The 21701-nt window shown below is 45.1% G+C and overlaps 1 protein-coding gene across 10 annotated transcripts in view; it reads left to right on the forward strand.

Annotated features, from left to right (window-relative positions):
• Wdfy3 (WD repeat and FYVE domain containing 3) overlaps positions 1–21701 on the forward strand; it is a 241057-nt gene that overhangs the window by 107011 nt on the left and 112345 nt on the right. For all 10 annotated transcript variants that reach the window (XM_039091828.2, XM_039091827.2, NM_001170551.3 and 7 more), the window contains 5 exon segments: positions 3874–3983; positions 7597–7758; positions 13865–14057; positions 15343–15529; positions 18170–18336. In XM_039091828.2, the coding sequence (XP_038947756.1) occupies positions 3874–3983; positions 7597–7758; positions 13865–14057; positions 15343–15529; positions 18170–18336 (819 nt within the window).

The raw sequence follows: 21701 nt of genomic DNA on the forward strand, positions 1-21701 counted from the left end.
ACTGGAGTCCCAGGTAGTTATGAGCTCTCCCCTGTGGGTGCTGGGAATTGAGCTCCAGTCCCGTAAGAGCAGTGTGTGTAATCAATCACCGGGCTCTCTCCCCAGCCGATAGCTCGTTTTACCAGGGGAGTTTGGGATTTCTCCATTTATCCAGCCACAAAGACCCAGGTCTGTGATTCAAAGCCCAGCACCAGTTGCACCACTGTACCGGTGTGACTCCGGTCTTTCCTACCTGCTCCAAAAGAATTGTTCAGCAAAGGTGTTCAAGAGAAGGATTATACTGACTTTGTCCTTTTTGGTTTATTTCCACTATTTTCTTTATTTGGCATTCCCACAGAGCATGAATATTGTTACCAGATAATGCCTGCCCCCTTCCCCCCAGCTCTTTTAAATTATGAAGAGTCTCTTAATGTTCACTGTCAGAGAAAATGCATTAAAAAGTTCTTGCCAGGCATGGCCGTGGGGGTTGAAGCAGAGGGCTAAGGCGAGCAGGGCTAGTCGAGGCTGCATGAGAAAGAGTCTGTCTCAGGACAAGACAAATAGAGCCAACAAGATGGCCCGGTTGGTTAGAGTCTGACCATGTAAGGTGGTAGAGAGAGCCAGCTCCCAAAGTTGCTTCTAACTTCTATGTTCATGCTGTGTAAGGCCTTGCATACCTGTGCGCATGACCAAGTGCACACATACCCCATGATGATGATGGTGGTGGTGGTGGTGGTGGTGGTGGTGGTGGTGGTGGTGGTGGTGACTACTTTCAAGTATAAATGCTTATTATTTACAGATAAATGTAATAAGCCAAAAGTATTAATGGTTTAAAATCCAAAGTACATTTTGGATGTTTTGGTTTTAACACCATGTGTTTAATAACTGATAGTCTTTTGAATGGCAGTGAAAAACATGTTTTATCATTTTCTTTTAAAGTTAATAGTATTCATTCCAAATGTATTCAAAACCCTCACGTGTCTATGACCTTTGGCCCTCTACGCCAGGAAAAGGTCAGTGTTGTGGCTTGTAAAGTTGATCTAGTTCTTTAAAACCCTTTTTCTCCTTTGTGAGCAACACTGGGGACACTGACCAGTGCTGTTGTTAGTGTGCCAGCATGCCAGGAGACCCGACATGGTCGGAAGTACAAGTCAGATTCTAAAGATGTTGCCTGATGAAACTGGAGGCGCACAGTTTAAAATAACAGTTGCCCAGTTGTAAAGAGTGAGTGCATTTGGTCTGCCTTGGTCAGGAGTTAGAGCCACCTGGGGACTTGTCTACCTTGTATCTGTTTACTTACTCTGAGGGGAAGGGGATTATGGTTTCTGACCCATGTCAGTGGCTTCTTTGTAGCCTCTCAAGAAATAGTTTCAGTTCAATTTTACAGCCATTTCCCAAGCTACAGTTTCAGAAGTAGACTGCTGAATGATGGTCTTCTGCCTTTTCTGTGAATGAGATTGTCTCAAATTTGTGAGATACAAGTTCTTTTCTCCCCTTCCTTAAGATTGAGGAATTCCAGCTGCCCACAGTGAGTTGGATCCGGGTGACGCTAGGCCATCTTTCCTGTGCTCTGGTCAGGCTGCCTGTCAGCAGGTACTCGCTGAGCACACTCTAAGTGGCAGTACTGTGTTCAGTCAATGACCAGGACCCCAGGTTACCAAGGCTCTTGAGAAGGGCTGGAGAGCCAGCATAGGTTAATGTAACTTCTCAGGTACTGGGTTCCACTTGGCTGCTCTGGTTTTGTTTGTTAGTTCATATATGAGTGTGCGAGTGTGCATGCACGTCTGTGTGCACACACATGTACACACACGTTGAGACCAGAGGCCAGCCTAGGGCCTGTTGTCTGGGCAGTGCTCACTAGCCTGGAACTCGCCATAGGCTGGGCTGGCCAGGGAGCCCAGGAGCCTGCTGTCTCCACCTCCTCACAAACCCAGCTTTTATTCCTTTTAATTCTTGACACTCTTTCACTTGTACGCAATGAGCTTTAATCTCTTCCCATTCGTGTCTCTCTTCCCTTTCCTCTTTCACCAAAACCCTCCTTTCCAACAAGCCCTCTCCTGCTGTCCTGTCTGTTTCTTCCCTAACCCACTGAGCTTAGCCGGGCTTGCTCGCTTGGGCACAGGGGGAGGCAGTTTTCTGGTGAGCGGGCAGCTCTCCAGTGTGCTTGCTAGTGAGGAGAGTGACCCTCTATCCCAGCCACCATCAGGAGGTAAGGGCCCTCCTGAGTCCCTCCCCTTCCTGTAAATGTTGAAGGCCCCAGTCTGATCCAGAACATCTGCAGATAACTGCAGCCAGACGGTGTGCACCGTCACACACTCCCTGTTCTTGCTTTCTCTCTGTTAGCATGGACTCTGGAGGCCACGCTCAGGACCTCGTACCTGCACAGCCAGCCTGACCACTGAACTCTCTAGTACTGTCTGCCTGTCTGCCTGTCTGTCTCATATTTTTCTTTATTTCTTACAGACTAGACAGCTTGGATTTAAAGATGAGTTTAAGGCTGGCAAATTACTTACCTTGTCCACTTTTTAAATTTTTACCAGAAGGGGCTTAGCTTATTAATAGAAATCACTCATCCAGTTCTGTGAAAACTGACTAAGCAGGACAGGGGTCCTGAAAGTGAGCTCAGGCTCAGCGAGAACAAATGGTTTGATGTTCCCTGTTAAAAGCTCTTCAGGTGCATGCACATTAAGGTGAACGTGCCCGGCTCAGCATCGTGTATGAGATTTGAGCTGTTACCTAAGCAAACACGTGTGACTCTGTTACAGTGAGGAGAAACAAGACATCTCCGAGGCTTTCCGTTCCAGTCAGCTTCCTTGGTGTGAAGTGCGTTCTGCTGTCTTCCCCCAGCCCCTCAGAGCCACTGCCATCTGACAAGTTTTACTCATGCCAGATCTTAAAATTGGCAAACTGCTGGTAAAATTAAGAGGCTGTCTAGAGATTTGTCCATTTTCATCTCTCTCTTAATGAGTTATTATAATACATTGTATATGTGTCCAGAGTACACTGGTAGGCAGTAGGAGATGGCCTGTGGGAGCCATTTCTTTCCTTCCTCTGGTGAGCCCCGCTCGAATCTCATCACCATGCTTAGGAACGGCTCCCTTACCCGCTGAGCCGTCTTGCCAGTCCCCCAAGTCTAAAGTCGTAACTGACTAAGTGGACTTTCAGGTGTTCTTGTAACTCTAGCTTTCTGTGAGTGAAGCTCTTACGCCCCACTATTGCCCCAGGCTAGCCTCTCGTGTAGTCTAGGTCTACAGAGTCCCCTGTGGCCACGCAGCCTGGCAGCATCTCACTCTTATCCTGTGCCTACCGTTGTCCTGGTCCCATGGTGTGCCACACACAGGGCTTTCAGGTTAACAGTCTTAAAGTAATATGCCTTCCCTTGTTTCGCCTTACCCAGATCAAGTTCAGCCCTCAGCTCCTTCATAATTTCACATTTACTGATCACGCCAGTGCTCCTAACAGGGGCGTGGTTTGGAGCCCGTGCTGCTCTGGATGGTGAGCGGGTTACTTGCCGTGCTCTGTGGCGTCGAGCTGGATCCTCTGCCCCTCTCTTGTTTGATCGTCTCGCTTCCATTTTCTCGCTGCCCTCACCTCCCCAGTCCTTAGCCACCATGCTTGCTTCCGAGGCTGCTATACCTCAGGACTCACGTCCTCCCTCCTTCAGTGCTGTTGATTGGTTTACCAGGGGCTTTCCCTAAAGTACCTTTTTAGATCCCCACCACGGTGACATAAAGTATATATGTACACAGACATAACCATTATAAGATTGCATTTAATTTTTTCATAGAGAAAAAATAATGCTGTGTGCTCGCAACCCTTTCCCTGGTATGTTTTGCGGGTGTTTTAAGTTTTTAAGGAGTTTCTCTATTTACTGGCTTTGCTTTGGTTTCATAGAGGCTGCAAGCCGGGCCATAGTCCAGTTCCTGGAGATCAATCAGAGCGAAGAAGCCAGTAGAGGCTGGATGCTCCTAACAACAATTAACCTGCTGGCATCCTCTGGTCAGGTGAGTGCTGGGGTTGTGTGCGGCCGAGCCCTCCTGTGGTTTCCGATTCAGTTCTTTGTAGTCCGTGGATCCTGCACTTCTCACGACAGCTTGTCAGCCGCTGCGTCTTAATGTTTCCATCCCATGAGGCATTGATGGCCCCGGTAGGGTTCCCGTCTTTGTCATGTTGTGAGACATATAAACGTACCGTAGTGGAGCAGAGCACGTAGCAGCGAGGTGGTCATTCCACAGGTGGCCAGCGGGAAGTGGCCAGCACGCCCAGCAGGCCTGAGTCACGCTAGGAAACTTCTGACCTGAAAAATGTACTCATGTGATCTCATAAGCTAATGAATAAATGACACAGAATATTGATGAGCATTTCTGATTTTTACAGAAAGTAAGGAGTAGTACCTATCACTTTGAGTTTCGGGATGGTGTATGTTTTTCACCTGATTTATTCAGGAGACTTCTCTCACCTCTCCCGGCTCGGCTTAAAGCCTCTGACTCGTCTGTATTGAGTGCATTCAGGAGCCATTTGCACATCTTGCCTTCTGTCCTTTGACATTCTTGGATGCAAAGGAACACTAATGTTGGCGCCTGTGTCCTAACCCAGTGGACTTAGGAAGCCCAGAGTCCTTAGCGCTGGCCCTTATGATAAAGGCAGTGAGAACCTTTAGCAGCTACAGTCTTAAAGCCCTCTCCAGCCTAAGCACAGCGTGTGGGCCTCTTCTGAGGGACAGCACACGTTCTCTGTAGCGGGCTGTTTTGTCCGTAGCCACGTGTTCCAGTAGAGAACCTGCCGCATCAACTTGTCCTGACTCCAGGACTTGAACTATTAACCTTTCAGCCTAGAAAGCCCCGCATCCCAGACATCCCCTGAGTCCCAGGCCAGCGGAGGTGGCTGGCCACTGCCCCTGAGGAACTAGGAAAGTTCTCATTCCCATCTGCTGTTGGTGATACCTGTAGACGTCTCTACACCACAGCACCAAGATGTGGTTGAAAGTGTCATATCGCTGTGTGCTGTTTGAATGTTAATGTTTAAGTGAAACAGTTGCCATCCATGCCCTTGTATTATGGCTTCATTGGAGTGTTTCTGGGTTAAGTTTTAACTGAAGTGTTTCTGAAGGTTAATACTGTCTATCAGTGCCTAGGCCGTCTTCTCATCCCAAGTGCACTGTAGCACAGAAACAGTAGCACTGTAGAAACTCACTAAATGTACATGAGCTATGTCCCTGAATGCATAGACTAAGAACAGAGGCTGGCACGGTGGCACACACCTATGAAAGAGACACCGAGGCAGGATGATGGGAAAGTGTGAGGCCAGCCTGGGCTAGACAGTGAGTTAGAGGCCAGCCTGGGCTAGACAGTGAGTTAGAGGCCAGCCTGGGCTAGACAGTGAGTTAGAGGCCAGCCTGGGCTATGTAAGGGAACGAAGTCTCAAAAACAGGAAAAAGTCTATTGGCGCCTTAGTCATTACAGGATAACAACCGGGAGATGGCGGTGTGGATGCCAAGTGTAAGCGGAAACCGTACTGCTCTGCCCAGTGGGAGAGGGAGCTAGTGATGACTGACGGAAGATGATGCATTAAAAAGCAAGTTCAGTGTGCCTTAGGCTGCTGCTTTTGTTTGAGCGCGTTTCCTGCTGGCCCCACTGTGAAACCAAGATGGTGGTGGTTCTGACTCTACGTGTAGGAGAGAGAGAGACAGTAGAGTATCTTGACATACAGTGATGGGCTACATGTACGTGGGAATGTAGCCCCTTAACAACAGAGATGCTGGAACTAAACGTATTGAGGTTGAGGGTTAGGTGAAGGAATTGGATTTAGGAAAGTTGGAGAAAGACAAAGACTTTAACTCTCTGTTAGATAACTGTTAGGTGTCCTGGGGCGTTGAGAGGCAGTGAGTGGCAGCTGGGTAGAGCAGAGGGCCTGCAGGAATGGATGCTGTCAGTGTAGCCATTGCTCTGGAATGGCTCTCCCTCGCCCACTACTGTGTTTGATGAGGCTGTCTCTCCTGTGGCTTTGTGTATGAGTTTCTATACATCGCTGATAGTTTATGGCTTGTGCAACTCTAGGCTGATGATTCGAATTTTCCTTCCGAGTTTTGCTTCCCTTCTCTTTTGTTGCTTCACTGGGTACCAGCCATCAGTTTAGGAGAATGTGAGCCCATGTTTACTGGTCGCTGAGCTAACCCTCTCAGTTAGCTCTCCCCTACAGCAGGCCGTGCAAACGATGTCTCAGTTGCTCTCTTTGTAATGCGAGGACCATGCAGTTCCAGTATCAGCCGTACAGTGTTGACTCCGAGGAATAAATCACGGACCTGTGAACCTTCTGTTCCTAGAACAAGGACTCACTATTGTGGTTTTCAAGTGTCTGCCATTTTGGACTCTTGAGTTCTTCAGATATGCAGCCATGTGGTCTGACAGCCTGTGTGTCTCCAGGCGGCATTTTCCCCTACTTACTTTAATTATTCATAGTTACCTGGTTCATTCCAGACATTGTGACCATTCCCTTTAGGTTGTATGAGCTGGCACTGTCAGTGGGAGTTTGTGTCGGAGTTACTTAGATCCCCTAGTGCTCTTAGAGAATGGTCCTTTGAGAGGGAGGGATCCCCAGTCTTTGCATGCAGCTCTGAAACTCTCCATGTACCCATCTGTCTCACATACACTCGATTAATACGCCTGACGGGAAAGCGAACGAGTGAACTGGGAGATAATAATGGTCCCTCCTGTACCATAACCTCATTCCGCACCATGGGCGTTGGTAGCGACATCATACTAGTTAGCTTGAAACAGTTCCTAAAAGCTTGTCTATAATTTCTCCTTGTAAATCTTTGAAAGTAACCCAGTGTCATTTGTATTGGTGATGGCTCTGTCTCTCAGATGTCCTCCCACCCAGGAATGCCCAATGAGAATAAAGATAAATGTGGTATTACAACAAATACTAATATACAGCTTAGTGGTTAATAACTCTATTGATTGATTGATTGATTGATTGATTGATTCATTCATTCATTCATTTATTCATGTACTTTTTTGTACTAGGGTTAGACTCGGGGCAAGAATTTTACCCCCAAGTTTATCTCCAGCCCTGTTCTAATTTTTCTTTTGAGACAGGCTCTCAGTAAGTTGACTTGACTTTGAACTTGGGCTCATCCTGTCTCTGCCTTCTGAGTAGCGAGGACTGCAGGTGCTTGTGCCACCTGGCTTGGCTTTTTTTTTCTTTTTTTTTATTCTGTATTTTAGCTATCACATTTATCCTGCGATGTATGCTCAGTTCTGTTCATTTGTGAGAGAGCCGGAGAGGATGAGCAGGGAATTGGGTAGTTTCACCATTTGTTCTGACCGTGGTTTTCTTAACTCCCGCAAGTTCGTGTTCTTTGAAACAAGCGGCTTCCTAATAAATAAGTAACACGTTTAATAAGTAACTCCTGGCACGACTGGCAAACCAGTCTCAACATGTGATTGACGTTTGTCCAAATGACAAACTGACTGCTGGTCAGTCTGAGGTGGGTTTGAGCTCCCTGTGCACATAAACGCACGAGGCTGGTAGATCACCGTCCCGTCTGTCCCCAGCTGTCCCCGTCATGGTGGTTCCGTCTGTCTATCTACTCACCTCTGCTGGTTTGTTTTGCAGAAAGCCGTGGACTGCATGACAACGATGTCAGTGCCATCCACCCTGGTTAAGTGTCTGTATCTGTTCTTTGACCTTCCCCATGTGCCTGAGGCAGGTGGGGGCGCCCAGAGCGAGCTACCTCTAGCAGAGCGCCGCGGACTGCTCCAGAAAGCCTTTGTGCAGGTAAGGGTGCCGCGGCTTTGCATGCTTGTTTCTGGAACAGTCTTTAAAGTGAACCAGAGCATGTCCGGCCTGGTCTGCTTTCATCTTGTTCTGTGTCAGGCTCTCACAGCGTAGGCAGACTGACCTCAAGCCCACAGCTCCCTATCTCAGCCCCCACATGCCGAGGTCCGGGAGCGAGTGAACCCTGCACCCGCTTGCTTCTTCCCCTTCTCATGGAATCTTGTCCTGTTTATTATGCTACGGCTTCTCCTCGTAACTGCATTTCTGTGTAAACGCAGAGAGAATATGGACGTACTTTCTGGGGCGTTTGGAGACAGTGTTAGGTGTTGCTGCATTTGTTCCTACTAACAACACATCCAGCTGTTAAAATTACATTCGAAGCATCAATAATGTCTCTAAAATGTAATTGCTAAGGAAAATCATTTTTGATGAGTTTATCATATAGATATTTGGGGAATATGTCTAATAATGACAAGAATGTCCATGTAATTTCTACTTTTATATGAGTCTCTGAACTTGTAAATACTAAACTTAGAAAACATTCTCAGTCCGATGGTTAGCTGCAAGCATCCTCATCTGTATCAGTAGGCTCTGCCAGAGCCTCTCAGGAGCCATCCATATCAGGCTCCTGTCAGCAAGCACTTCTTGGTATCAGCAATAGTGTCTGGGTTTGGTGGCTGCAGATGGGATGGATCCCCAGGTGGGGCAGTCTCTGGATGACCTTTCCATCAGTCCCTCCTCCACTCTTTGTCCCTGTGTTTCCTCCCATGAGTATTTTGTTCTCCCTTCCAAGAAGGAATGAAGCATCCACATAATGGTCTTCCTTCTTCTTGGGCTTCATATGATCTATGATTTTTTTCTTAGATATTCCAAGCCTTTGGGCTAATATCTACTTATCTGTGATGCATACCATGTGTGTTCTTTTGTGACTATGTTACCTCACTCAGGATGATATTTTCTCGTTCCATCCATTTGCCTAAAAATTTCATGCAGTCATTTTAATAGCTGAATTATTTTAATAGCCATTGTGTAAGTGTACCACATGTTCTGTACCCATTCCTCTGTTGAAGAGCATTTGGGTTCTTTCCAGCTTCTGGCTATTATAAATAAGGCTGCTATGAACATAGTGGAGCATGTGTCTTTGTTATATGTTGGGGCATCTTTTGGGTATATGCCCAAGAGAGGTATAGCTGGGTCCTCAGGTAGTGCAATGTCCAATTTTCTGAGGAACCTCCAGACTGATTTCCAGAGAGGTTGTACAGCTTGCAATCCCACCAACAATGGGGCAGTGTTCCTCTTTCTCCACATCCTCACAGCATCTGCTGTCACCTGAGTTTTTTGATCTTAGCCATTCTGACTGGTGTGAGGTGGAATCTTAGGGTTGTTTTGATTTGTATTTCCCTGATGACTAAGGATGTTGAACATTTCTTTCTTTTTTTTTTTTTTAAGATTTATTTATTCATTGTATACAAGTACACTGTAGCTGTCTTCAGACACACCAGAAGAGGGCATCAGATCTCATTACAGATGATTGTGAGCCACTGTGTGGTTGCTGGGAATCGAACTCAGGACCTCTGGAAGAGCAGTCAGTGCTCTTAACCGCTGAGCCATCTCTCCAGCCCTGAACATTTCTTTAGGTGCTTCTCAGCCATTTGGTATTCCTCAGCTGAGAATTCTTTGTTTAGCTCTGCACCCCATCTTTTAAATAGGATTATTTGATTCTCTGGAATCTAACTTCTTGAATCCTTTGTATATATTAGATATTAGCCCTCTTTCAGATGTACAGATTGGTAAAGACCTTTTCCCAATCTGTTGGTTGCCATTTTGCCCTATTGACAGTGTCCTTTGACTTACTGAAGCTTTGCAATTTTATGAGGTCCCATTTGTCCATTCTTGATCTTAGAGCATAAGCCATTGGTGTTCTGTTCAGGAAATTTTCCCCTGTGCCTAAGTGTTCGAGGCTCTTCCCCACTTTCTCTTCTGTTAGTTTCAGTGTATCTGGTTTTATATGGAGGTCCTTGATTCACTTGGACTTGAGCTTTGCACAAGAATGGGTCAATTTGCATTCCTCTATGTATGACCTCTAGTTTAACCAGCACAAATGGCGGAGTTAGAGAAAGAACTGAAGGAGCTGAAGGGGTTTGCAACCCCATAGGAAGAACAACAATATCAACCAACCAGACTCCACCAGAGCTCCCAGGGACTAAACCACCAACCAATGAGTACACATGGAGGGACCCATGACTCCCGCCACATATGTAGCAGAGAATGGCCTTGTCCAGCATCAATAGGGGGAAAAGCCCTTGGTCCTGTGAAGGCTCAATGCCTCACTGTAGGGAATGCCAGGGTGTTGAGGTTGGAGTGGATGGGTGGGAATGGAAGTCTCCTCATAGAATCCTGGGAGCAAGGAGGAAGAATGGGAGAGGGGGGAAGGGGATAACATTTGAAATGTAAATACATAAAATATCCAAGAAAAATAAAATTAAAAACAAGAGAAAAAAAGAAACATTCTCAATTATACTGGCTCCCGCCATCTCCCACTGGCTCTTGCCACCCTCTGCCCTTTGGAAAGCCCCTTCCTATAACCACCACTGTTCTTTTATAGGACAGTGGGTGAACAGAGGTCTAAAAGATCTTTCTAAAGTGCCCGGGTAATACAGGTACCCTGTATAGTGTTCTTTTGTGGGGAAAAAATTTTTTAAACAAACATTGAGAATATAGTGTGTCCATGGGCCTAATATAATTTTTAAAAAGCCACCTTTATTTCAAAAAGACAAATACTAAAATGATGAATTCATTCAAAACCGAAACCACTGAAAATTCGACAGTCCCATTGCACAGCAGTGCACATAATTAAGGCTGCAGACCGTCACGTCCTGTGCTAAAGATAATCAACTTGGTGACAAATGGTGCCAGACAGAGGGTATGGCCCTTCCACTTACAGGGTGAAAGAAGGTGCACCTGAGGCTTTTGACTTTTCAGCTACGGTGCTCTGCTTACCACAGGCTAGACTTTAGGGCAGCTCGCTGCTGTTGCCACTGAAGCACAGGCTGACTGGAGAGGCCTGTGGCTCTGTGCTAGAGGAGAGGAAACCGGAGGCTGCATGGCTGAAGATGGTGGTGGCCCATGTGGGGCCATGTGGGAGAGTGGTCGCCTTGAAAAGGTGCCACTGCAGCAAAGACAAAGGGGCTGGGATCACCAAACTGAACACCAGCTCAGTAAACATTTGGGAGGCCTGGAGGCGTGGCTCAGCTGGTAGAGCGCTTGCCTAGCAGGCAGGAATTCCTGGGCTCAACCTCCCCCATCCCCATGGCAGAAGGCAGGAGGGGACGGGGTCAGATCTTCAGGATCAGACTCGGTACCAGTGTGCTAGATGGAACCCAGCTCAAAACACACAAACCAATCTTCCAACTCCTGGTTCCGTGCATGTGCTTGAACTAACGTTGAACGCTTCGTGCAGTGTAACTTGGGAAGCTGTTTAACTTCAGAGCCTTTACTCTTCTCCAAAATGGTTGTATTGGCAGTTGGTAGATAGATGTTGGGTTTAAAGACATCGGGAGATCTTGCTGATCAGTGTAGTGGATTAATGTTGGCCCCATCTCAATGAAGCCTTTCTTTAAAAAAAAAAAAAAAAAAAATTAGCTAAGACCCTAAGCCGCAGTGGAAGCTGATTTCCTTAATTCTAGCAAAATTCACATTTTCTTTAAGCACTTAATTTATGCCCGGTGTTGGAAAGCAGTGGTGGTGACTTTAAGTCAGCACTGGGCTCCTGTAAATGTGCTGCAGTTGTTGAGTGCAAAGGACAGGACGGCTTCAACCAAACTCCCCTTTACAGTGTGAGATTTGATGTCATGTGTATGACCCACAGCAGCCACCCATGGAGAGGACCCTGCCCCTCCCACCCATGGTGAGGACCCTGGCCCCTCCCACCCATGGCAAAGACCCCGCCCCCTCCCACCCACTGTGAGGGCCCTGCCCCTCCCACCCATGGCAAAGACCCTGCCCCCTCCCACTCATGGTGAGGACCCTGGCCCCTCCCTGCCCAGTGCTCCCTCACTGCTCCAGTCCCTTTGATTCCTGACTTATCTCAGACCACACGCCCTATCTTATCAGTTTGCTCAAGAAACTAATAGAGACAGCTAATTAAATGTTTCAAGCTAGATGCATTCTCCGTGTTTGTGTTATAAGCCAGACAGTTGCTGATTTGTGCAGGCATTCGGGTCAATGTGAACAGTCCTTCCTCCACCACACTTGGTTGCCCTTTGTAAAGCTTCCCTACTCTAGAAGCACTGTCGGGGAGGAGAGGCAGGAGCATTAGACTGTACTTCCTGCCCTCTGCTAAGGATTGGGCTAAATGATTTGCAAAAGTCATTTTGTCGGTAAAGTTGGTAGCCAGTTACCTTAGAGCTCAGCAGTGAAGGAATCATTAAATCTAGTTGACTTTGAGAGCAGGGATTTAGTGTGGATTTTATTTCCTACTTTGTACTATTTCGGTTTGTTTTCTGTTGTGAATTAGAGAGGTGGCATCTGTCTTTCTAATCGCATAAGGCAGCGCCACAAGCAGAAACAAACAGAGCTGACACATCCTCCGTGTGCAGCCTCTCCATACTGTGTTTGCTTGGGCAAAGGATGCATGCACACATCAGTGGGTGCTCTGCACACAGACGTTCCTCCCGATCTTTGTAGAGAAGGTGCCTGTGTCTGCAAACCATGAGAGCCTTCCACCCGTTCACTCCTCAGGCCTTCTCTCTTCCTGTGGGGTGGCAGGTCTGAGCTAGGAATCCTGTGTCATTTAAGAACATTTTGGCTTTGAGTAGAACTAGGAGAACGTAGCTTTGCGGGCATGGTATTCAACATACTTCCTTTCTTTAGTTGATTTAGGGACGTTCTTACTGACCCAAGATGGCCCACATTTCATGTAGAACGTTTTTTAAGCTGATGGAATGATTTTGTAGTATTTTATAACTCAAAAAAATATTTAGATGAGGGAGTTTAGCACAGAGAAAAAGAAGTTAACTATTCCTGACCTTGAAAGGTCACAAGAAAGGGACCATTGAGGGCAAAATCTAATTGGACTTCTCTTGTAGAGGAGACCCTGGTGCAGCAAAGCATGGGGCTAGAATGGGCTCAGAGGTCACAGTTAGGGCTTCATTTCTGGAGCTGATAGTCTAGAGTGGGCTCAGAGGTCACAGTTCGGTCATTTCTGGAGCTGATTGTCTAGAGTGGTGGTTCTCAACCTTCCTAACGCTGCAACCCTTTATTGCAGCTCCAATGTTGTAGTGACCCTAACCTTTTGTTGTTGTTGATATTTCATTACTGTAATTTTGCTAGTGTTACAAATTATAATATGGATATCTGTGTTTTCCAATGGTCTTTGGTGACCCCCTAAGAGGTCCTGACCCACAGGTTGAGAACTGCTGGTCTAGAGTCTTCTGTTATAAGCAAGATTTCAGAAAGTTTCTGCCAATTGGATGTAGCTAAAGATACTTTCAAATCATGATTTACACTATTTGAACATCTCCTCCTTGTATATAAAATGGAAACAATTTAACAGTCACTTCACCTCAGCTATTTTGTCAGTGCCTTTTACAGTAGAAAACTGTATAGAAAACTATATTGTCAGTGCAAATAAAGAACTAAATTAAATCAGAAAGTTAAAACTTCCAGTTGTGGTGGTGCATAGCTTTCATTCCAACACTGCAGAGGCAGTAGGATCTCCGTGAGTTCCAGGCCAACCTGGCTTACATACTGAGTTTCAGGATAGCCAGAGCTGTATGGAGAACCCTGTCTCAAAAAGCCGGGGGGGGGGGGGGGGGGGAGCGGGAGCTGAAGTACTAACCACGAAATGGCAGTGCAGTACTGCTATTTATCCTGATTCGAGCAGAATCAAAAACAGAAGGAAGACTAGAGTGAGTATTTTTTAAGGGAGTTCTCTTTAACACATACCTAAACCCTAGATGTCCTTGTAACATCCCTAAGAGCAGTGGTCCTGGTGTCCTGAGTGCCCAGCACCCTCTCTAAAGCTGAGTGGTATTTGGTCTCACGGTTCCTATCCTGCCCGCCGTCACAGTTCTGGCCTGCATTCTCTGCTTTCCTTTCCGTTTAGATCTTAGTAAAACTCTGCAGTTTCGTTTCTCCGGCGGAGGAGCTGGCCCAGAAGGACGACCTGCAGCTTTTATTCAGTGCAATAACCTCTTGGTGCCCCCCCTATAACCTGCCGTGGAGGAAGAGCGCGGGGGAGGTCCTCATGACCATCTCGCGCCATGGGCTGAGCGTGAACGTGGTAAAGTACATACATGGTGAGGACCACATTGTCTTCCTTCTTTCTCTTGTCACCTCTAGGTTGCCCAAAGGTTGGCCTTTCGGTTAATTAATTATGCATAAAATTTGACAGGTCTGGTTTGGCTGAGGCAGGGAAATGGAGGATATAAGTTAAAATTACTTCTTCATTGTGTGAATGCCCAATTTTAATTTGGTGTAGGTTGTCATTGACCAATCCTTCCTCTACCAAAAGAAGCAAGTATTTCCAATTGCTGTAATTGAAAGGACCAGGATTGGTGCGGGGCACCAAGTATACAGCACTAAGGAGATTTATTTGCCCCAAGGGACAGAGGGCAGGGGATGAGAAACAAATACAGGAGAGAGAGGATGAGGGAGACCGGAAGGGATATTTGCCGCTGCCTCTGAATTGACAGGAGACAGATGCGGCCCAAAGGCAAATACATGGTGGTTTAAAAAGGGAAAAAGAAACCCGTGTTAGGACAAGTGTTTGATTTTGATTGGGCATGTTAATTAGATAAGCCAAAGGAAGCTGTTGATTGCTGGCCTTCGTATTTTCATAGCTGGACCTTGGTAGTCAGCTCAGGAAGAGGAACTCGCCAATAAGGAACAGACTTTGGGGGCTAGTTTCAGGAATGTAATCTGGTGGTTTTTAGCAAGGCGGAGGGAATGGAGGAAGGACCAGGCCTGCCCCAGCCGTGTGTGCCATGGTTGGACCTGTTAGAACCCTTCAGTTATTGCCAGTGTTTCCGAAGCTATTTCAAAAATAACCAGGTATTCTTTCTGGTGCAAAATAGATAAAATAGGTGGACTTTAAAAAATACATCATTAAAGAGAATCTACCTAATGTATACATACTATCTTTTGTCCTTTGAGATGCTCACGTGAGTGGTAATTGCTATAGCTTCTCAAATGGTTTACTTGTTTTGCACTGATACACATATATACCAAAGTGTCCTAAAAGTTTTGAATTAACTAATTGTTTTCTTCTACATGTGGGAAACCTAATACACCAGTGAAAAAAAGGTCAAAAACAATTTGGTAGTGAGCAGTGATTTAGATTTGGTTTAATAATGACATCAAAGCGTAATGGAAGATCTTTGATAAGAGCTTGTTCTCAGCACTCTCCTGTGTCGAGCCTAGAGCCTGCCCAGGAATCTGAAACTTTGTTTGCCCTTAGAATAATGAATATGTATTTACCTTGCGCCGTGTTATCCATACATTAAGACTTGATGCTTCAGTAAGCACCCTTTCTCCTCAAGCAGTGGACATAGATAATACATGCGTAATTTTTCATTCTTACAGAAAAAGAGTGTTTGTCTACGTGTGTTCAGAATATGCAGCAATCAGACGACCTGTCTCCCCTCGAAATTGTTGAAATGTTTGCGGGACTCTCTTGTTTCCTCAAAGACTCCAGTGATGTTTCCCAGACACTTCTGGATGATTTTCGGATATGGCAAGGATATAATTTTCTTTGTGACCTCTTGCTCAGGTAAACCCCTCAACTTAAGGATACATTTTAAACTTTTGATGGAGACTGTGATAAAATCAGAAGAAATCAGTAAACACTTATTTAGTACATTCTCCGGGGTCTTGTTGGCTTCGTTCCCCTTTCACTCCCAGTTTCCTCCAGAGGACAGGAAGAGAGTTTTGAGTGAGCCGGTCAAATGCAGAGCTCAGTGCTGAATCTAAGCCCAGACAGGAGAGCAGAGTGACCTCTTTCCCAGGAACCAGGGAAATGGCTGGAGAACAAGTTAGCCTGGCTCTCAAGTGTGGACTTCTGATCAGTTACAGTTTTGCTTTTTTCATTTTATACTACTAACTCTGTGTGTGTGTGTGTGTGTGTGTGTGTGTGTGTGTGTGTGTGTGTGTGTGTAAGAGAGTTTGAGTTTTTTTTATTTTTTTTTTTTATTTTTTTTTTTAGTTTTTTAATTTTTGAGATTTCATTTGAGTACTGCATTTGGGTTACACACACCCCACTCCCACCCCTCATGCTTCCCCCTTACTCCTCTCAAGTTTATGGCCTCTTTAATTATTGTTATACGTATAAAGCCTGGTTATTTTTAGTAAGTTAATGGCAAGAACGACCATGCAGAGACCTCACAAGTGTGTGCATACGACAAATTAGTCACCGCTAAATGTTTTGCATCCTTTTCTAGACCCAGTACCTGTGTTCATATTTTGCAGAAACTGTAGCATCTGCCGCACTAGCCTTCCCTTGGACGCTCATAACCTTTAAAACATTTGCCATCTTGTAACTTGCAGCTTACTCCCACAGTAACAGTTTATCAAGCAGTGCATTCTGTTTGCTGCTGGCTAATATCAGTGCTTCCCCATGTACGTCCCCATCCTCGAGAGAAGGCGAGTGAGCATCACCACCACATAGGATTGGTGCGTTCCAGTGCACATGATCCTAGGTCCATAGCGGCACAGTCCAACCTTTCATCTGTGTGAGAGACTAGGATTCTTTTTTTTTTTTAATTTTTAAAAATTTATTTATTTTTACACTCCAGATTTTATTCCTTTCCTGGTCTATCCCCTGACAATTCCACAGCTCATACCCCACCCCTACCCCATGTCTCCACAAGGGTGTCCCCCCCCACTCCACCAGACCTCTAAACTCCCTGAGGCCCCCAGTCTCTTGAGGATTAGGTGTATCTTCTCTGGCTGAACCCAGACCCAGGAGTCTCCACTGTATATGTGTTGGAGTCCTCACCTCAGCTGGTGTATGCTGCCTGGTTGATGATCCAGTGTCTTAAGAGATCTCAGGGGTCCATGTTAATTGAGACTGCTGGTCCTCCTACAGGGTTGCCCTCCTCCTTAGCTTCCCCAGCTTTTCCCTACTTCAATCACAAGGGTCAGCAGCTCTGTTCATTGGTTGGGTGCACATATCTGCATCTAGAGAGGAAGTCCATTAGCATATTAGCTGCTATCGCCATGGTTGGCTCTGAGTGATATCAGAAGCATGTTTCAGAAGGAGAGCTTCTGTAGACACAGAGCGCATATTTAATACTTAAATGGGAAAGAAACAGGAGGCTATACCATTGTGAATATGGTAGGAAAGTGAGCAGCGTAGAGACTGACTTTACTTGAGAAACCACAGATGCATGCTCCCCAGCCTTGTCCTCAAATGTGCATAAGCATTGTTACTAAAGAGGCTTGGGTGTAGAAGAGTCTGGGACGAGTCACTGATTGGCGGTGTGGGAGGACTTGGAGGTGAGAGTTGGGACGGACATGGTCACACACACAGAATCTGTGAAGATCTCAAACAATACTTAGGAAGCACACTGGCACGGAAAACTTGTCATGAACTCGTCATAAATTGCATCATAGAGCTGACTGTGTCTTTTCTCCATTCCCAGTGTTTTGCATTTCCCAAGTTTATATGGATGAGAACTACTAATCTATAGTAAGGAAATCTTATCCTTTAAGAGAATGAGACTCTTTTAAACATTTTAAGCCATAGTAAAAGTCACATCCTCATGCATTCACGACCTCAGAGGGCCACTTATGACCTCAGGCTGGCTGCTCTCATGACCTCAGACAGGTCTCTCATGACATCAGGCTAGCTGCTCATGTGACATTGGTTGGGCCTCTCATGTCCTTAGAGGGCCTCTCATGATCTCAGAGAGCCTCTCCTGTCCTCAGGGCCTCTTATGACCTCAGGCTGGCTGCTCACATGACCTCAGATGGCTACTCTGAAAAAGTCAGCTCAGCTCAGAAGCTTGCTTTGGGTTCTCAGAGCTTCAGATGGCAGTGTCCCCTCCACAGACACATGCAGCACACACAGCTCTTAGAACTTACCATAAATTTTATTTCAAACATTGTCTGCCAAGAAAGTGTATTTACAAAAGCAAGCAAACCATCTTTGTACCAAGGTTAGTGGCTTACTTATTGGTGACAGAACTTCAATGCCATGTTTATTGATCTGGGTACCTTCCAATTGCATCATAATGCAGAATAATAGGATTTTTAGATTGTTTTTTAAAAAGTATATATTTATATGAGAAAAATATAAGATACTTCTGTAAGTACTTTATACAATAATTATAGAATCTGAAATTGACAGTTCTGTATCAGATTTAAGACTATCAACAGAAGAGAAAGAGACTCTGAATCTAACTTTTTCTAGACTGGAACAAGCGAAAGAGGCAGAGTGCAGAGATGCCTTGAAGGATCTGGTGAGCCTGGTGACCTCTCTGACCACCTATGGGGTCAGTGAGCTGAAGCCAGCTGGTGTCACCACAGGGGCCCCCTTCCTGTTGCCTGGATTTTCAGTACCTCAGCCAGCGGGCAAAGGTGAGTTTTTTCCAGCTCTGTTCTGATTCTGAGCTTCTAGAAGTGGAGAAGGAAGGGATTTACTCCTTGTGTGCATTACCCTCTGAACGTGATTGACATTTTTCCTCAAAGTTCATGCTTAGCCTGTAGTAGGGCTTCCCCAGTCTTTACTCTGATAGACCAACAGTGAAAACACTGTTTAACATTATTAAGACAGGTGAGATTTGTGTTCTATTCATGCATTTGAAGCATGTTGTCATGTGGATCTACCTCCTTGGATGTTGACTCCTGTGCCTGTCTTCCTCACCATAGGGAAAGCAGTATTTCATTTAGAGCCCTGCAAGCCTAAGACAAGTCACATTGTTTCATTTACCTAAGACAAGTTACATTGTTTCACTTACCTAAGACAAGTTATATTGTTTCACTTACCTAAGACAAGTTACATTGTTTCACTTACCTAAGACAAGTCACATTGTTTCACTTACCTAAGACAAGTTACATTGTTTCACTTACCCAAGACAAGTCTCATTGTTTCACTTACCTAAGGCAAATTACATTGTTTCATTTGCCTAAGACAAGTTACATTGTTTCATTCAGGTCAGGGAATAAACTTTCTTACAATTTTCCTACATTTTTCTAGCATTTTGATCCTCCTGTAGTGAGGCTCAAACTTCCTTACAGGAAAACTTCTTCTGTAATTAAGAACACCTAATTATGAGCATAGTGGCAAACAATGGGAGATGGAGGCAGGGGCATGATGAACTCTGGGTCAGTCTCAGCTACACAGCATGTTTGGGGAATTACATGGACCCATCCCAGAATAACAAATTAGTGGCATAAGAATGTTAAGAATTGATTGGCTTTTTTAATGCAATAATAACCAGTCTTCAAAATGTGACTGTAGAGCCCTCTAACAGTAGTTCCTGTTGTTTGGTACTCATTAAGGATTTGATCGTGTTGAACCCATGTAAAACTTAACAGAAATACCAACAAGTAGTTTACATTTCACAATAAAGTCTACTTATTTTATGAAATAGCTCTCTTGGTAAATGTGAGTGGATGGAGAATTCAACTCACTGCTGTGCCGTGCTGTGCCATGCCTTCAGAGCCCAGGTTGACCGGTTAAGAGGTCCTCTGAAATACATGTAGGCTCTCACACATTCAGAGTTCTAGAACACAGTAATCTGTCCAAGATCTAAAACCTCGAGTGTTTCACTTAACTGTTTCTGTGAGCTGATAGAATGATGGCTCCACAGGAGCCAGCAAAATGGCTCCCCAGTAAAAGAAACTTGGCGTGCAAGTCTAGCAATCTGAGTCCATCCCCAGAACCAGTCAAAGGTTGGAGAAGAAAATCTATGTTGTCTGTAAACATAACTTATATTCTCCTGATGTAATTGGCATCTCCATGTCTCCGACTGCTAACCTAGGCCTCATTCTGGAAGCCTTTACAATGCAGTCTCATCTAGGCCTAGAATGTTTTCAGCCTAGGAGACTTACTGCTGAATCAGCTCACCCCTTCCTAGTTCTTTCTGAGCTCTGGTCGGCTGGTCAACTCAGCTGTTCTAACTCAAACTCCTCTCTATGTTGATTAATTCACTCTGGCTTCTCTTTTGGCCTCTTCTGAACTGCTCTGCTTGGCCTCATGCTAACTGTGGCAATCTGCTCTAATCTTCTGGCTCCTTCTCATTCTCCAGCTCATTCTGTCTTCACCTGTGTCTAGCTTGTTTTCTCTACAACTTGTCTCTGTACAACTCTCTGAGTAAAAACTGCTTCCTTTCTTTCTTTCTCTCTCCCCCCCTCGAAAGTAGCTTCCCTTTTCTCTCGTGTGAGAGTCAGGCATATCCTATTCTGTCAAATGTTTCTCTGATTTTTTCTGCCACTCACTAAGACATCACTTTGAAACATAGGTGCTTCCTTCTACAAACTAACTTTACCTTCATTGTTTGGGGTTAAAGGTATATACTAAGATCATGTCTGCATTCCAAGTAGAGGAATTGTAGGTGTTTGCTAAGGCTGAGCCACACTACTAGAAACAGGTTTTTCCAGGAAAGAACACAATTACATGGTTCACGGTGTGATCAAATGTCCTGCAACAGTTGTCCCCTGACCTTCATACACATATTGTGGCTCGCACAGTCAACATGTACACATAGCCACATGCACATGCACACATGAACATGCATGTGCATACCAGAAATGACAGTGATATAATATAATAAATAGTTTAGCAGAAAGCATGGGTGTGCAGGAGTCTCTGTGGAATGCAGACTGGGAGTCCTTCAGGCGATGTATGTGGGTCACATGACCATGTTTTCTATGCCTAGTGTTTTGAAGAGCCAGGTTAGTTTCCATGGTTGTTTACAGCAGTCTCTGTCCCTCCCAGCAGTGGTCAGCATTCTTCTCTCCCCACAAATGCATCACCATTTATTGTCTCACTGGGGATTCCTGTCCATCCTGGAGTTTGTAGAGCAGCCATCCTCAAACTCACTGACTTCTGCCCGCCTTCCCCTCCCAAGTGCTGGGCTCCCACACCTGACGCATTGGTTTTCTTGATGATAGCAATAAAGATTTTTCAAAGAGATGCAGTGACCAATAAGTGAAATGAATATCGGAATCGCTGTTCCACATTCTTAGCTTTACGTTTCTAGTTCCATTGTCTGCCTAAGCCTGAGTTTTAGCTGACTACAGATAATAAAAAGTATCTTCTCAAAAGAAATCGAATATGACTGTGTTTTGTACTTCCTATCCCCAAGATGTATTAGTATGTTATAAGTGAAAACTGAACTAATATATGCTCTGAAAATTGGGGAACTTTAATAATTTTTTTTTTCAGAAATGTCCATGCTGCCTACCATTTCTGAGTGACTTTTGACCCATGGTGTACTTTTCTAGTTCACGTTTTACTCCCTTTCTAGAATGTTGTTTATTGTATAAAGTTCAGTGTTAATTTTGTCACTTCATAAGATGTAATGCTAATATTGTGGGCCCAGGGACAGTTTTTATAGAAAAAAAAAAAACCATTTGTTTTAATGTGCTTCAAATCCAACTTTCTTTATAATTATCATTATTAAGTTTTCTCACAGGACCTATATGAGAAGATGTTTGATTGTTCCGTATGATGTGTTTGAAAAGCAAGTTTAAGGACGGCACTAGTGGCCATAGGTTGTCCTGGCATATGTGTGTTTTCTATGAAAATCCCTGTGTTGCCATCACACAGGAGACCGCGAAAGAGCACACGTCCCCCTCTTACTCACAGCCTGCTGTGCACATGCTGCCTCTTGTCTGACTGAGAGCAAGCGCTCCTCAGGCACGGTCAGTCCACCATCTTGTAAACTGTTTCCACAGTCAGGAGGCTGGATGTCTGTGATGCATTTTCATTCTCAGGC

The sequence above is a fragment of the Rattus norvegicus genome, chromosome 14, assembly GCF_036323735.1.
Source record: "Rattus norvegicus strain BN/NHsdMcwi chromosome 14, GRCr8, whole genome shotgun sequence".
NCBI lineage: Eukaryota > Metazoa > Chordata > Mammalia > Rodentia > Muridae > Rattus > Rattus norvegicus.